The sequence below is a fragment of the Lepidochelys olivacea genome (assembly GCF_965140295.1).
Source record: "Lepidochelys olivacea isolate rLepOli2 genome assembly, chromosome: 17".
In the NCBI taxonomy this organism is placed as follows: Eukaryota; Metazoa; Chordata; order Testudines; family Cheloniidae; genus Lepidochelys; species Lepidochelys olivacea.
This window is the reverse complement of record NC_140427.1, coordinates 18788675-18804465: the sequence shown is the minus strand read 5'-3', so window position 1 is coordinate 18804465 and position 15791 is coordinate 18788675. Positions and strand designations below refer to the sequence as shown.

Sequence of the window (15791 nt, the reverse complement as noted above, 5' to 3'; positions counted from 1 at the left end):
TTAGATGACCTCCTGAGGTCCCTTCCAACCCTGATATTCTATGATTCTATGATCTGGTATCATGGGAACTGGTACAGAGTCCTTGAGTGTCCCATCGAAACACCAGCTTAGAACCCCCTGGATGTCTGAGGGTGGGGGTGGGGAGGCATTGACACTGAGGTAGAAGACGGTGGTGGCCTATACCTAAAACCCCTTCTTCTCTGCGGATCCTGACTGGCAGCTGGGGCAGAGAACCAGATGGGCTGTTGAAGTCTGTAGTACTTCCTTGAAGGAGCTGGTATGTACAATGCCAGAGACTTAAGGATCATCCTGGAGTCTTTTAGACTATGAAACTTCACATCAGTCTGATCTCAAAAGTGCGAAGTTCCTTCAAAAGGTAGGTCCTGAAGGGTTTGCTGAACCTCCTGTGGGAGTCCTGAGAACTGTAGCCACGAACTCCTGAGCATGGTCACTGCCGAAGTCAGAGACCTGACTGCAGAGTCAACTGCATCCAAAACAACTTGCAACCTCGCCACTGATTTTCGCTCATCCACCAGTGAAGAGAACCCTTGCCTAGCATCTTGTGGGAGCAAGTCCTTGAATTTCTGTATGGAGTCCCACATATTAAAATCATACCTTCCCAGCAGTGTCTGCTGGTTTGAAATTCTGAGTTGTAACTCCCCAGTAGGATAACCTTTCCGACTGAACACATCTAATGTCTTTGAGTCTTTTGATTTTGGGGCTGCACCCTGATGACCCTGCCTTTTTCTCCCATTAGCAGCAGCTAGCACCAGGGATTCCTGGGAGGAGAGGAATGGATGCACAGGAACTCATAACCCCAGCAGGAGCAAAGTATTTTTGTTCAGCCCTTTCTGACAAAGGGAATGGGACGTGGAGATCTGCCACAAGGTCTTAACAAGGTCCATAATGGCCTCATCGACAGGCAGGGCTATTTCTGAGGGGCCCGTAGCAGCTAAAATGTCAACCAGGCTATTGGAGGACTCTTTCACTTCCTTCACCTGTATGCCCAGACTTAAGACCACCCTCTTCAACAAGACTGGTGCCATGATGAAGATGCCTTCACTGAGGACAGCATAGCCAGCTTCCCTTTTGATGGTAGCAAAGGGCATGGTACTGAACAATGACAGGATCCAGTGGGTTCCCTCCTGTCCACAGGCACCGATAACACCAACTCTTGAACTGCCAGTGGTACTGGTATCTGACTGCAGCAAACGCCTCTGGTGTGGTCATGCTGTGCAGCAGATGTAGACAGCTCTTCTGGTACCGGATTGGATGGTGCCTACATAGGCACCAAAGTGAACGGTGCCAACTTTTGTGGTACCGAGGCAGAGGAGTGCTTGGTTTAGATTGCACTCTAATCTGATTCCCATGCCTGGCTGTCTTTGGTGCCAGGGATCGCCTCTTCTTGACTGTCTCTGTCTTGTGCCCTTTCCTTGGCACTAGGGATGGTGATCGGTGCCAGGACTTTGGTACGATAGAAGGAGTACTCCTTACCGACACTGAGGCATTCAGTGCAGAATCCAATTGGCTTGGCTGAAATGGAGGTCTCAGTGCTGCCTCCATGAGCAAAAATTTTAGCCTGGCCTCCCGGTCCTCCTTCTCCAAAGCTTAAAGTCCCTACAGATCTGGCAATGGTCCCCCTCGTGAGCTTCTTCCAGGCACTTCAGGCAGCTTGAGTGCAGGTCACTCAGGAGCATAGACTTGTTGCAGGAGGCACACGGCTTAAAGCCCTGTGACCAAGGTATGCCTCGGAACCGGGGAACAGATAAAACTCCACTAAAACACTAAGTTACAGAACTTCACTAAAATTAGCTATAAGTGACTAAAAACTGACTACAACTAACTATATACATAAAGAAAAAGACCACTGAGAGAGCTTCTAAAAGTAAGTATAGCAGTTCCAGTGACTGTCACAGGCAGTAAGAAGGAATTGAGGGGCCGCGGGTTTGGCTGGATGCTTTATACCAGCACTACCAAAGTGTGGCAGCAGAGGGCACTCAAGCTGCCCGACAGGTACCACTGACGGAAAAAATTGCAGTGACTGTGCTCGGGCATGGACACACCTAGAGTTGAATGTACATGTGCAATCACTCGAACACACTGTGCCACTCACAACTACAATGGATGATGGAATCTGCACTAGTGAACTAGTGCATGTTTACCTAAGAGTCCTACTCTGAATAAGGAATGAGCAAACTGTGCTGAATGCACAACTGATCCTTACTTTAAGTGTGCTGTTCTTGGCAGTCAGCTGCTGCTCCAGCTGTGATATCTGGCTGGTGGAGTTCTCACGAAGTTTGGTGAGGCTGCCTTGGAGTCTCTGGACATCTTCTACGAGCTGGGCAATTTCACGTTCTTTTGCAGCCAGTTCCACCTCCAAGCTAGATCGCGTCAGCACCTCTATGGCCTGCTCCTAATGTGAAAGAAATAACATTATACCATATCAATACAGGCAACGTGCTCAAACAGGAGGCAGTTTGGTCAGGACCAAGCATGGAACTGGAAGTCAGAAACTCCTGATAGAGAGAACAGATTTAACTACACCACATGGGTGTTGGGAAGACCCAGGAGTTAATATCTGCATGGTGCTTTGAAGATACAAAATGCTCTATTTAACATTATTGAATATTATTAATAATAGTACTTCTGGTAATGAAATCTTGTGCTTTAAAAATAATCAGATAGTATGCCATTTCAGAAGAATGGGGGGAAATGTTTGACCTATAAATTACAATCTGAGTCAGACCAATGGTCCATCTAGCCCAGTAACCTGTCTTCTCACAGTGGCCAATGCCAGGTGCTTCAGAGGGAATGAACAAAACAGGCAAACATTCCCTGTTATCCACTCCCAGTTTCTGGCAATAGCCATTGATGGGCCCATCATCCATGAACTTATCTAATTCTTTTTAGACCCCCCCCCGCACACTATAGTTTTGGCCTTCACAGCATCCCCCCCGGCAATGAGTTCCACAGGCTAACTGTGCGTTGTGTGAAGAAGTACTTTCTTTTGTTTGTTTTAAACTTTCCTCCTATTAATTTCATTGGGTGACCTCTGGTTCTTGTGTTATTTGAAGGAGTAAATAACATTTCCTTATTCACTTTCTCTGTTTCGCTCACGATTTTATAGACCTCTATCATATCCCCCCTTAGCTGTCTCTTTTCCAAACTCAGTAATCCCAATCTTTTTAATCTCTTCTCATATGGAAGATGTTCCATATCCTTAATCATTTTTGTTGCCCTTCTCCGTACCTTTCCCAATTCTAATATATATTTCTTGAGATGGGGTCATCAGAATTGCCCATAGCATTCAAGGTTTGGGCATACCATGGCACATCCCCATTATTGTGGCTTCCTAGCTGCCAATAGCTCCCAGGACAGTGAGGCAGGAACTAGGAGGGAGAAAGATAAGGGAAGAGGGAGATGGAGCTATGTTTTATCTTTTTCACCTAAGTTTTATGGGACCAGATAGGGCCTGGGTAAAGTAGACTTGCACCCCTGACCCCACCCCATTCAATCTCAACTTCTTCCCCAGAAAACAGACCATATAGAGAGGTCAAGTATTGTGCTGTAGAAGCAGCTTCCATGCAGAATTGGAGCAAATCCTTGTGCAGAAGGGATACTGCATGTTTAGATCTAGGGAGCATGATCTAGCCCAATACTTGGTGCTTATATAGCAATCTTCATTCAGAGGCTGCTAAGCACCTTTACAAACTTTAAGGAATAGATCTCACAATATGCTGAGGTAGGTAAGTACTCCTTTTACTAATGGATGAAGTGGGCCACCCAGACGGCGAGTGACATGCCAAAGCTCACACCATGAGTCAGTGGCGAAAACCCAATCCATAAATGTTGACACCTAGTCCCTCTTGTTACAACAAATGACACTGCCAGATACTGGATACCTATGTATTTTTCAGAATAGAAATAACTAAGTGCCTTTTCCATATCTTCCCAAACACTTAGCTTGATTTCCAACGTCTACATACTAGTGTCGTATCTCATACAGAAAGGTAGAAATCTGAACAGCAGTTAATAATGCCCTCCTATTACAGTGAATTATACTTTTTATCTTGAAAAAACCCTCTAATTTGCTTGCATCAAACATCATAAATTGTGTAACTGTCTACTGCATATCTCTATTGAGATCAGAACACAAGTTTGAAATAAGACAGATAATAATCATTTTCATCCTGCAGTAGTCGTCATATTAAATATGAATGAGGTGCAAAAGTAGTATTGAACACAAGCAAAACCTAATGCTAAAATAAAAAGGCTGGAATATAAACTGGGAAGAGACCGGTAATTCAAAGTTAAGGCTAATATTTTGACTTTTTATTTATGCTGTTAGGCCTTGATTCTGGTCTAGTTAACTTCAGTGAGAATATCACTGGGCACTTAAAACAGTCTTTAGGCTTTTTGCTTTGTGACACAACTGTATCAAAAAGTACTTTTAAGGCAACTATGTATTCTTCTGTCTGATATCGAGCAGTGAATGTATTTGGTTCAAAATAAAAAAGTAGCATATCAGGAATAATTTTTGTTAAATTAGTCAGTTGCAATCAGAGCCAGTTTTCCATTTTTTTAAGGTAACCACCACCTACTATTCATCTGGATAGGCTAAACTCAAAAGGAATTTTCCTTTCAAATATGACAGGTTTCAGATCATGGTTATTAATTCAGAAAAATTCTGAGGAATGTAATACTATGTGCCTGGAAGGTCGAACAGGCAAAGGAATAGTGTAAACAATCTCCAAAAACAAAACAAGTACATCTATTTCATTTTAAAATACTTGTAGGAAGACCAAAAAAAAAACAAAAAGTCAATACAAATAAGAAAGAGAACACATAATATATCAGTTTGTTAACTTTTTCCTATTTCCTTATGAACTAATTTATCATAGCAGAAGGAGATATTCAGTGAAAAAGATACCACATAGTCTGAAACGTTATTTTTAAACTTTCTTCTAGAACTATATTCTAAGAACAATATGACACTAGGTAATGCTCCGATAGGCCACTAGCACAATTCTTTGTTGGTTGAAATCACTTGGCCTACCCTACAGCCTCATGCCTCACTATGTATCCAACGCATGTGTTAATAACCTATTAATGCAAGCCCTGTTGTACGGCATTGCTCAATTTATTTTTCTGCTGTCGCAGCGTCTATCAACTCGAAAGAATCTTTGATAGCTGCTGCTATCTGTCTGGACTCCCTGAGCAGTTGCTGAATGAGTGCTGCCCAGCTCATACTAGCATCCAAAGAGCAGATGGGATTTCCACTCCTGTCCCCCGTCTTCGACTGCCTCCAATCTCAGTGAATAGCTTGTCCAACAAAAATGTAACCAACTTACAATTTCCAGGAACACAATTCTGTTTCAGCTAAAATATTAGTCCAAACAGATATTTTTATAACTGTGAGCATAAATTGAAAGAGCTGGACTGCAGGAATGTCAGAAACCTGTAAGAGTAGGTAAATATTTTCTCACCACATCAGGTGCCTTCTGGATCTGTGTAGCAAGCTGGAGAGATTTGTTAGCTGACGAGAGCTGCTCCCTTAAGGTTTCTGCCTCTCTCTGAGCCACCTCTGCCCTCTGAAGGAAATGAAAAGGGGTGAAAAGAGAAAGTACAGTCAGTTTAACAACTGACAATTATTACAAGAACATTCATCAATTCATGCCTGACTGACTATAATTGATTTTCCTAAACACTGAACCTAATAAATGTTAGGAAAAATACATAGAATGTGATGGATTTTTATTTTAAACAGTACAAGGAGGAAATAATTGAGCGATTATGACAGTAATTTAACGCTAGGAGCAAGGAATCCCCTGCTGATACTAATGCTGTGGCCCACTGAATTTCCCAGACTGAATAAATACAAGTGGAAATGGAGACATTTTATTCAATTTCTTTCTATTCTTCTACACCAAGCAGATTTTATTGCAGGATTCCTCATGGGAATAATTCTCACAGGAAACACTGAATTAAAAGACATTCTGGCTATTCTCCCTAAAATATACAAATGCTTTGGGTTATCTTTCCTCAGCAATTATTTGCCAAAAAGTGAATTGTGAAGTTTTGTCCATTTCAGATGTTCTATTTATGTAACAATGTTTAACCCCTCCAAAGCCAACAACTTTGTATAGATCAGATACCAGCTACTGACAATTTCAGCAATATCTGATAAGCTTTTGGGGGGCAGGGACTTTTTGTTCTGTTTGTACAGTGCACAACGGGGTCCTAACCATGACTGGGGCTCCCAGGAACTACTGCAATATAAATAATAATTAAAAAGATTAAAAAACCCATAGGTTTCAGGGGAAAGAATGTTCATACAGGAGTTTGGGTGGCAATTGGTGGATCACAGGTGACTTCAGAGAGCATGTGGGAGAAAAAGTGCTTTCTACCACCTGTTTTCAAGTTCCAATTAAGAAAAACAGCACAAAAATCTAATTATTTTTTACAGCACACCCCGCTTTTGGCTTATTAGAAGTAAAAATTATTCTTATCCACCCTAATTATTACCTGCTCCATCCGGTCCCACCAATTAAAATATCACTCCTCTTCCAGTACAAATCAACTACAATCATCTTTTATGCCCACTGCTCAGACCATATTGCTCCTTTTTCTGAATCCCTCAGCTGGTTCAGTCCTGCCTCCAGATGAAGCACATGATACTAACAATCACTCTAAAGACTGTGCAATGCTGCCCCTATCTACACTGCAAATCTTGTCTTTGTGATCCAACTTGTCCCCTTTACTATGCCAATGATGTGCTCCCTTTATTTTCTTCTCCCACTCTCACCTTCATGCTTTCTTCTACACATCCCTTTACACCTGGAACGATCCTCCTATTTCTGTGAAACATACTCCCTCCCCTCATCAATAAATCCTTCCTGCAAGGTCCACAAACTAACAAAAACAAAGCCTATATCCATTTGCTTGGTGTCACCTGTATTTTTTGTCTGATCATTGTCTGACTTTCAAATTATAAGTGACACTGAGCAGCAAATGTGTTTTAATTCAGATCTCATTCAGCATACTATCAGGAATTAAATATGTAATTTGTGATACTTTCTTGCAACATTTTGATGATTTTGCATAGGTTTCACAATAGTTGCTGAGAACAAATGTGGAATTGTACAAGTTCTAATAACTAGTACGAGACACTTAATCAGCGTACCATATGTGTGATGCATGAAAAGATGCCTGAAGCAGTCTTTTTCTGGTAATACTATTCCTCACTAAAGGGAAACTAAACTGGTTTCCATAGGTGGATAAAGTTGGGAGGGAAAACTGGATTAGCAAGTCTTATTGGGATAATTTATTTTCTCTCATTTACATTAGATGAATGTGAGAAAATATCAGAGGGGTAGCCATGTTAGTCTGTATCCACAAAAACAATGAGGAGTCCAGTGGCACCTTAAAGACAAGCAGATTTATTTAGGCATAAGCTTTCATGAGTAAAAAACCCCACTTCTTCAGATGCATGGAGTGAAAATTACAGATACAGCCATAGATATATTGGCACATGAAGAGAAGGGAGTTACCTTACAAGTGGAGAATCAATGTTGACAAGGCCAATTCAGTCAGGGTGGATGTGGGCCACTCCCAATAATTGATGAGGTGGTGTCAATACCAAGAGAGGGAAAATTGCTTTTGTAGCCACCAAAAGAACCAGCCACTCCCAGTCACTATTCAAGCCCAAATTAATAGCGTCAAGTTTGCAAATAAATTGTAGCTCTGCAGTTTCTCTTTGAAGTCTGTTTTTGAAATTTTTTTTTGTCGAAGGATGTCTACTTTTAAATCTGTTATTGAATGTCCAGGGAGATTGAAGTGTTCTCCTACGGGCTTTTGTATGTTACCATTCCTGATGTCTGATTTGTGTCCATTTTTACATAGAGAAGAATAAATAAATAAAAATAAATTAAATAAATAATAAAAGTTTCCCTCTTTTGGTATTGACACCTCCTCATCAATTATTGGGGTGGCCCACATCCACCCTGACTGAACTGGCCTTCTCAACACTGGTTCTCCACTTGTAAGGTAACTCCCTTCTCTTCATGTGCCAATATATCTATGGCTGTATCTGTAATTTTCACTCCATGCATCTGAAGAAGTGGGATTTTTTACTCATGAAAGCTTATGCCTAAATAAATCCGCTTGTCTTTAAGGTGCCACTGGACTCCATTGTTTTTGAGAGAAAATATTTATCTAATAATTGCTAAATAGCTACTGCAAAACAGAACAAGTTACTACACTGTGTTGTTACTACATCTAGTGTTGTATAAGTAATGGGTTTTGCACCCTTAAGCAATTCTGCTGATGGCTTCCATTCATAACAGCATTGTTTTGAGAATCTATTCACTCTGCATGCAAATAAACCACAGAGGATATTTCTAATAGATATTACATCTGCATATACTGTAAGCTGTCAGCTGCCCTTCCTTCCCACATAGTTTCCCTAGCCAATTTAGCACATCTGTTGTAATCTTGTGAATAATAAATATTAAACAAGATTTCATACTATGCATTGCTATGAAAGAAATCAACAAACTTCAGACAACTCTGATTGGAAAATATGGAAAAATATGTTTTTTGTTTTTAAGACTATATGCTCTTCAGGGTAATGACTGTGGATGCCTCAGCATTTGAAAAGCACTTAGTAAACTTCTGGGTGCTCCTGCAATATAAATAATAAACTTACCATACAAAAAACTGTGGAAAAAGAACGTTAAGGTTGCAAAATCAAACACTCAAAAGTTGGAAATGCCACAATAAGGCTTCCTGTGCAATCTTAGTTGACCTCCCCTTGTGCATACGCATTATAATACAATCTTCAGTTGCATGATCACGCGCTTCCCCCCCCCTCCCCAAAGGGCTCTGAATCAGTGCACAGAAGGCATGGTGCTCAACAACTAAGCAATTATTCAATATTTTATTTTATCCTTGTTGTTCAATGACTAGCCCTGTTACTTATTTACTGCTCAGTATTCAAAGTCTGCTCTGAATAGTTATTCATTTCCTCATAGGTTTTTCTATGGCTTTTGTCACTATAATATCTGAATGCTTCACAAAAGTAATGTATTTTCACTCATCCCCTGAAAGAGGAATGGGTATTATCCCAATTTTATAGATGGACAACTGAGGCACACAGAAATTAAAGTAAAAATTATTCACTAATTTTTGGTGCTCAATTTTGGACAACTAGAACCTGATTCTTCAGTTTACTTTACATTCCATAGCACAGGGGTGGCCAACCTGTGGCTCCGGAGCCACATGCAGCTTTTCAGAAGTTAATATGCGGCTCCTTGTACAGGCACCAATTCCAGGGCTGGAGCTACAGGTGCCAACTTTCCAATATGCCAGGGTCTGCTCACTGCTCAACCCCTGCCCCTGCCCCCACTCCACCCCTTCCTGCCCCCTCCCCTAAGCCTGCAGTGCCCTCGCTCCTCCCCCACCACCCCCGAGACTCCTGGACGCCACGAAACAGCTGATCGGGGGGGGGGGTGCAGGGAGGGAGAGGGAGGCACTGATCAGTGGGGCTGCCGGGGGGCAGGAGGCGCTGGGAGCAAGGGGAGGGGCTGATGGGGCTGCTGATGTATTACTGTGGCTCTTTGGCAATGTACATTGGCCACCCCTGCTATTGCACATTGTAGGTTCATAGCACAGTTCCCACTGACTTCAGCTGCAGCGATGAGTTCTCAACACTTCCGCAAATTAGACTTGAGGGTCTCAAGGTGGACACCAGGAAATGAGGAACACACAATTAGTGGCCATCTATGACAAGTTTGGCTTAAATGATTTGCCCACCACCACACTTCTCCTCTGGTAGAGGTTTGGATAAAATCCAGTTCTCTAGGGGAGCATTCAACTGTCTTAACTACCTTTCTCTTCCTGCAGTCCCCTGCCTCATTCACTATAAACCTTCCAACTTCTGCCACAAACGAAGCATGGGTCCTGCAGTCAATGGCCTCCTTCATTACACAACCCTGATTTCTCCATAGAACACAATCCTGTCCTCTGAATAAGGCACTTGTCCTGTGGAAAAGGGGAATATGTCCCAGTCTTCTACCCACCTTGACTCCCAGTCCCTGTTTCCTTGTCCATCCAACCCAGTCTTTCCCTCCCTTCGTTGCTAGCTTCCATTTCCAGTCTCCAATCACAGTTTGCTCCATGCTTCCCCGACGCCAGCAGGGGGAACATCGAGAGCAAAGGAGAGTCTCTCTGCTATCAGTTCCGGTGCCCAGCACCAAAGCAGCCTATATCAACCAGAAGCAGAAATTGCAAGGAAAGTCCTGCTCAGCCTGCATCCCCAAGTTGGAGAGTACTCAGTATTGACAGAATCAGAGAATTTAGTTGCCAAACTATAACAAGTCTCAACTGAGGATGTACAAACTGAGATTTCTCAGAGGCTTAAACAGACCAAACTTGGAAATTTTTTTGCCACAGGAACAACAGATTGCACATCCTTGATACAAAGGACACCTGCCTTTGCCAAGTTTCAGGTCCCAGCTCCGAAGTATGGAGGCACTAGAGCTTCTTACCAAAACAGTTACAAGAATTTTAACATGGGAAAAACATTTTCCCATATCTCATTCTCAGAAATGGCTGTGCAGTTTTTGCTGAAAGTTAGGGGAAAAAAATCAGCCTGAGCCAAATACCCAGCCTGGGAAACTTCTGTCCAAACTGTTAAGTGTTTGGCAAAGTTCAAAACACGGCGTCTTTTAATGAGAAGTGTCAGTTAAGTCAGTATAGATATCACTAACAGCTCTGCCTATACTAATTTAATCTATAGTAATAGATAGCTGTGCCTATTTGTGCTAAAGTGCCTGGCTTCTTTCATAAATATCTTAAATAAAAGACTGCCCACACCATCAGAAATGACCAGTGGAAGTCCGTCACACTGCTAACATTGAGAAAGACCATCCTCATTCTCCATGCATCCAATGAAACTGTATTTTTGGATACTTCAGTCATGAATCTTCTCTGTTCCATGTAGCTAATATTTTAGCACAGAATTCTCTCATTTCCTTTACTATAATATGTAAATACCATACTGCTTAGTAGTGAAGCCAATTAATAGGTCATGATCATTTGCCATGTGCATTTCATTTTTTAAAAAATGTGTGCAATGTACTTAGTATAACTTATTTTTGTAGCGCTTCATGACAGGATAAAGATCATGAATGGAGTAGAATGTTAATTTGATCAAAGACCAGAGATATGATTGGAAAAATGGGATACTTTATTTAAAGATGTTTCCCCTCAGAGTTCTATCAGTTAAATTGTCCTTTCTTATATACATACAACACGTAGCAAACACTACTACAAACACTAAAGTGTAATGCATATTACCAGGAGTAGCTCTGTTGAAACTAATAGATCTAGTTATGGCCTGCTAGGGTCTGCAGTATAGGGCCCTCTGTTTGTAGACCATCCCACAGCAGCCATGTTCTTTTCGAGCATCTAGTTGACTAAGGCATATGAGTGGAATATGCTTCATTTTCCCCCCTAACTTTTCAACCATTTTGAAGCCTTAGTCTGCATCAAGTTTCACAGAAAAGGAGAGAGAGTTATCAGAAAATCAGTGACATGAAAAACTCTCCAGGGCTTTGGCACCTATTTTTGCAGCATTGGAGAATTATATAAACAACATCAAACAGAAGAGCTTGGGTTGTCTTCAGTCTCGTCTTCAGGCTATTCAATTTTCCTTTTCTCACTGAAACACTGCCAGGTAAATGTGCTTCCAGTTGGAAGCCGAGCTTTTACAGGAGACTCCTAGACATCTATGAACATACTTTGCAATTAGATAGCACTTTCCATACAACAATCTCAACACACACTTTTCTTCTTCTGTGGATTCTCTGTTACTGGAGGTTTGCATCTATGGTAGCGCATTCTCTACAATCTTCTGCTAATCCCGTTGTGGATAAATAGTCTTTTTGATCCACCCAGGATACCACACTGTCCATCCAATATCATCTTTCTCTGCCTTGTGTTCTTCTGTCAGTAATTTTCCTTTGCAGTGAATGAAAACATGCACTGCCCACTGAGCGCCTTAAAATGTGCCCTGAAAATCCAATCTTTCTTTTCATAAGATCTCTGACTAGTGTTTGCTGACCAATAATTTTCTGTTGGTTAGATATTTTCAGAATTCTTCTATAACATTATAATTTGAAATACTGTAGCCCTGGTTTACACTACAAATTTATGTTGGCAGAACTATGTTGCTCAGGATTTTCTATACCCCTTAGCAATGTAGTTATACTGACCTAATCCCTGGTGTAGACAGCACCATGTCGATGGGAGGACTTCTCCACTGCAGAACTATAAGTACAGACAACCCTGTCATTTCTTATTCCTGAGTGTCTGAACGTCCACGTTTCACAGCTATAATTTAACACTTTATAAGTTTTTAAGAGTCAGAATTTAGTCTTCAGCATTATGTCCCTTCTCTTTACAATTTACATGCTGCACTTTACAAAGGTGACTTTCATCATTTCTCTTTTACAGATGGTGAAATTGAGGCACAGGATCAAATGACTGGTGCAAATACCACCAGACCTCATCAGATGGTGTAAACCAGTGGTACCCAACTTTATTACATGGGAGGGCCAGATAAACCTAGGCACAATCTCGTGTGGGCCACATTCTACATATTTTAATAAGATTTAAAGTCTCCTGTACTGATTTACCTTTTAAGTTCAGCTTGTTTTGTATGTATTTAGATAGGTTGTTTCTATGTGTAGTATTGTCTATTTACACACTCATGTAAACTAAAATTATGTAAACACGATGATAAAACACTAATGAATTAGCCGTTACTATACTGTGTTGAAGGAGGCCGCAGGCCTTATGAAATGCTCTGATGGGCCATGATGGGCTGTAGGTTGGGCACCCTGGTGTAAATGATTTACGTTAGCTGCGGATCTAGCCATAGTGAGTTGAAGAGTCAGAAACAGAATCCAGATATTCTAATGTTAGCTGCATCAGCCTTGGTGCAGATGAAGGAATCGTGCTGAGTTAACAATACTATCTTCATGGTGAATAAAAACAGGAACACGTTGTCATCATTGTGGTTGCTACCATCAGTTGTGGAACAAATTTTTTTTTGTCCGATATCCATCCTTTGTATATATGCTGTTGTCAGTGTTGTTAACTGAACAAGGAGAAATATCACTCCATATATTGGTCTGATAGTTGGAAATATAAATCAAGACAATTTTCCAGCATGATCTGTTAGAGCTAGAAGGAGATTATACTCAATTAAAAAAACAGAAAACTGTTTCTGCCAAAATAATTTCATTTTCCTTATGCTTCTAGGAAAAGAAAAATTTTGTTTTTGCTTATACTTGCTATAGCAGACACAGTGGTTTTTACGTTTTAGTATTCTTTTGTTTCAACCATTTTTAATCATTAATTCTTCCTCTACTGATCTTAAAATCCAACACCACAATTCATTGAACGCATAGCACTAATGCAGTCTAAATCCTTTAACAAACTGCTATGTAATTCACCCGACACTCTGAAAAGAACATTTTCTCTTTTCTTGTTCCATTATGACAGAACTTTCTATAATCTGCAATTATTTCTACCCTATAAAACACACAAATGCGTGAAGGACAAATTCAGGAACTCTATCAGCATCATGAGGAGAAACAGGGAGGCCAATGAAAACATGCTGACCTTCCAAAGATACAACATAGCATAACATACTGTACAATAAAATATCTAAATTATATATTTCCGGTGTCTTCTGGATGCATTCTGTAGGGGAAATAGTCTCTTATATTCTCCTGTCTCTTGCTTCACAGGAAACACTGTAAACATGACATTCCTCAATCTGAGCTTTTTTTTTTTTTTTTTTTAATCATGTTTGATTCTTCAAGGCATTACACTGATATTATGTCCATGCCAATCAACTGGCACTTCCTTAATTTAGGTGTCCCTTTCTCATTTCTACAGGGGGAACACACTTTCAAACATCTTTACCAAGGAAGGCTAAATTGTACCAGTTCACAACACACTTTTATTTTGTTTTTTTTTTAATTTGGATACCCAATATTTGGTCATATAGATCTGCAAACTTTGGTAATGTGAAACCACAGGCGGATAAACTCAAGGGTCATCCGCAGCAGCTTGGAGTCAATACCAGTACCATCTTTTTCTTAAACATTCCATGAGAATTTCTGCTCTTACACCACAATGAATTATTGTTTTCAACAGAGGCCTCAATTCTCATGGTCTACTGTCAGGCAACCCCAAGGATGCTGGGGAAAACAACAGCAGTAGAAGGAGAATTCATCTGCAAGAGTTTGTCATCACCCAATATTTGTGACTTGTTGCCACATACATTTATGGAGGGATGGAGAAAGAGGATGAGAGGCCTTCCACTGGCTGGCTGATGTACCAAGCAGAGCCAACAATAAATATTTATTTATAAAAAACATACATGCACCTGTGTTGCGTGTACACACTAACTATTATACATCCAGAAAAGTACAGTACAACCTTACAAATTTCATAGAAAAAAAATTCATCATAGTCTGTGAATCAAACAATAAGAATTCATATCCCAAATCCCAAACTATGCTAAATTCATTTATTTGCCAAGTAAAGGCAATTTGTTTTAATTAATTATCATACTTCACAGCATGTCAGCAAATATGCAGTCACTGATGGTGTAAAATGAAACCTCAATAAAATGAGATTCCTCACTACAGCTCTATTAATTAAATCCTTATGGAAATGTCTGTAAAACATCTAGATTTTTTTGGTGAGAAACACTGGGTTTGTGGATTAGCAAACTGAAAAGCAGCAAAGTTCTGCTGTATTCAGATATACTTCCATTCTGCTCCTCTATTGACACCAATTAAAGTGTTCAGAAATAGAGCCTTAAGGTTTAACAGAGAAGCAAAAAATGAGATACATGCTCAGCTGACAGTTCTTTTGTTATCCTGCAACAGAAATGGTAGCGTTTTACTACAAAGGCAAATGCAGCAGGTCTCAATAGAATTCTTAAAAAGAAAAGGAGTACTTGTGGCACCTTAGAGACTAACCAATTTATTTGAGCATGAGCTTTCGTGAGCTACAGCTCACTTCATCGGATGCATACCGTGGAAACTGCAGCAGACTTTATATACACACAGAGAATATGAAACAATACCTCCTCCCACCCCACTGTCCCGCTGGTAATAGCTTATCTAAAGTGATCATCAGGTGGGCCATTTCCAGCACAAATCCAGGTTTTCTCACCCTCCACCCCCCCCACACAAATTCACTCTCCTGCTGGTGATAGCCCATCCAAAGTGACAACTCTTTACACAATGTGCATAATAATCAAGTTGGGCCATTTCCTGCACAAAATCTGACTCTAAACCAAGCGTTAAAATAAAGTTACATTTTAATGAACTATTAAGTTGTTCCCCCCAACAGAACCCTCGATACAGCAGCCAACTTTACTTATTGCTCCATCTTGTCTTTTTTACACTGGTTTATCCCTCTCACTACTCTAATACTTTGCTTCATTCTCCATTATCACTATCTTTCGGCTTTTTCAGCATTGTTCCTCCATTTCAGGTCTGTGGTATCATTCACTGTTTATCAAACTACCCCTATAAAACTTTATACTCTAACTGTAGAACCCTATCTCTATACAATATCCTTGGCAAGCCCTATTCCAGTCAAAAAGGCTCAAAAGGCTTGTCTTCACTGCAACAGGCAACGTAAGTTAGTACACTTGAGTTACCCCACTCCAGTTAGCCTAGCTTGAGTGCAGTGAAAGTGTC

The 15791-nt window shown here is 40.6% G+C and overlaps 1 protein-coding gene across 3 annotated transcripts in view; it reads right to left on the bottom strand.

Moving 5' to 3' along the window:
- Nucleotides 1–15791, bottom strand: part of CUX1 (cut like homeobox 1) — a 406407-nt gene that overhangs the window by 128298 nt on the left and 262318 nt on the right. For all 3 annotated transcript variants that reach the window (XM_084651152.1, XM_084651150.1, XM_084651151.1), the window contains exons 10-11: nt 5487–5591; nt 2225–2413 (exon numbers count right to left, since the gene is read on the bottom strand). In XM_084651152.1, the coding sequence (XP_084507278.1) occupies nt 2225–2413; nt 5487–5591 (294 nt within the window). The remainder of the gene's footprint in view (nt 1–2224; nt 2414–5486; nt 5592–15791) is intronic.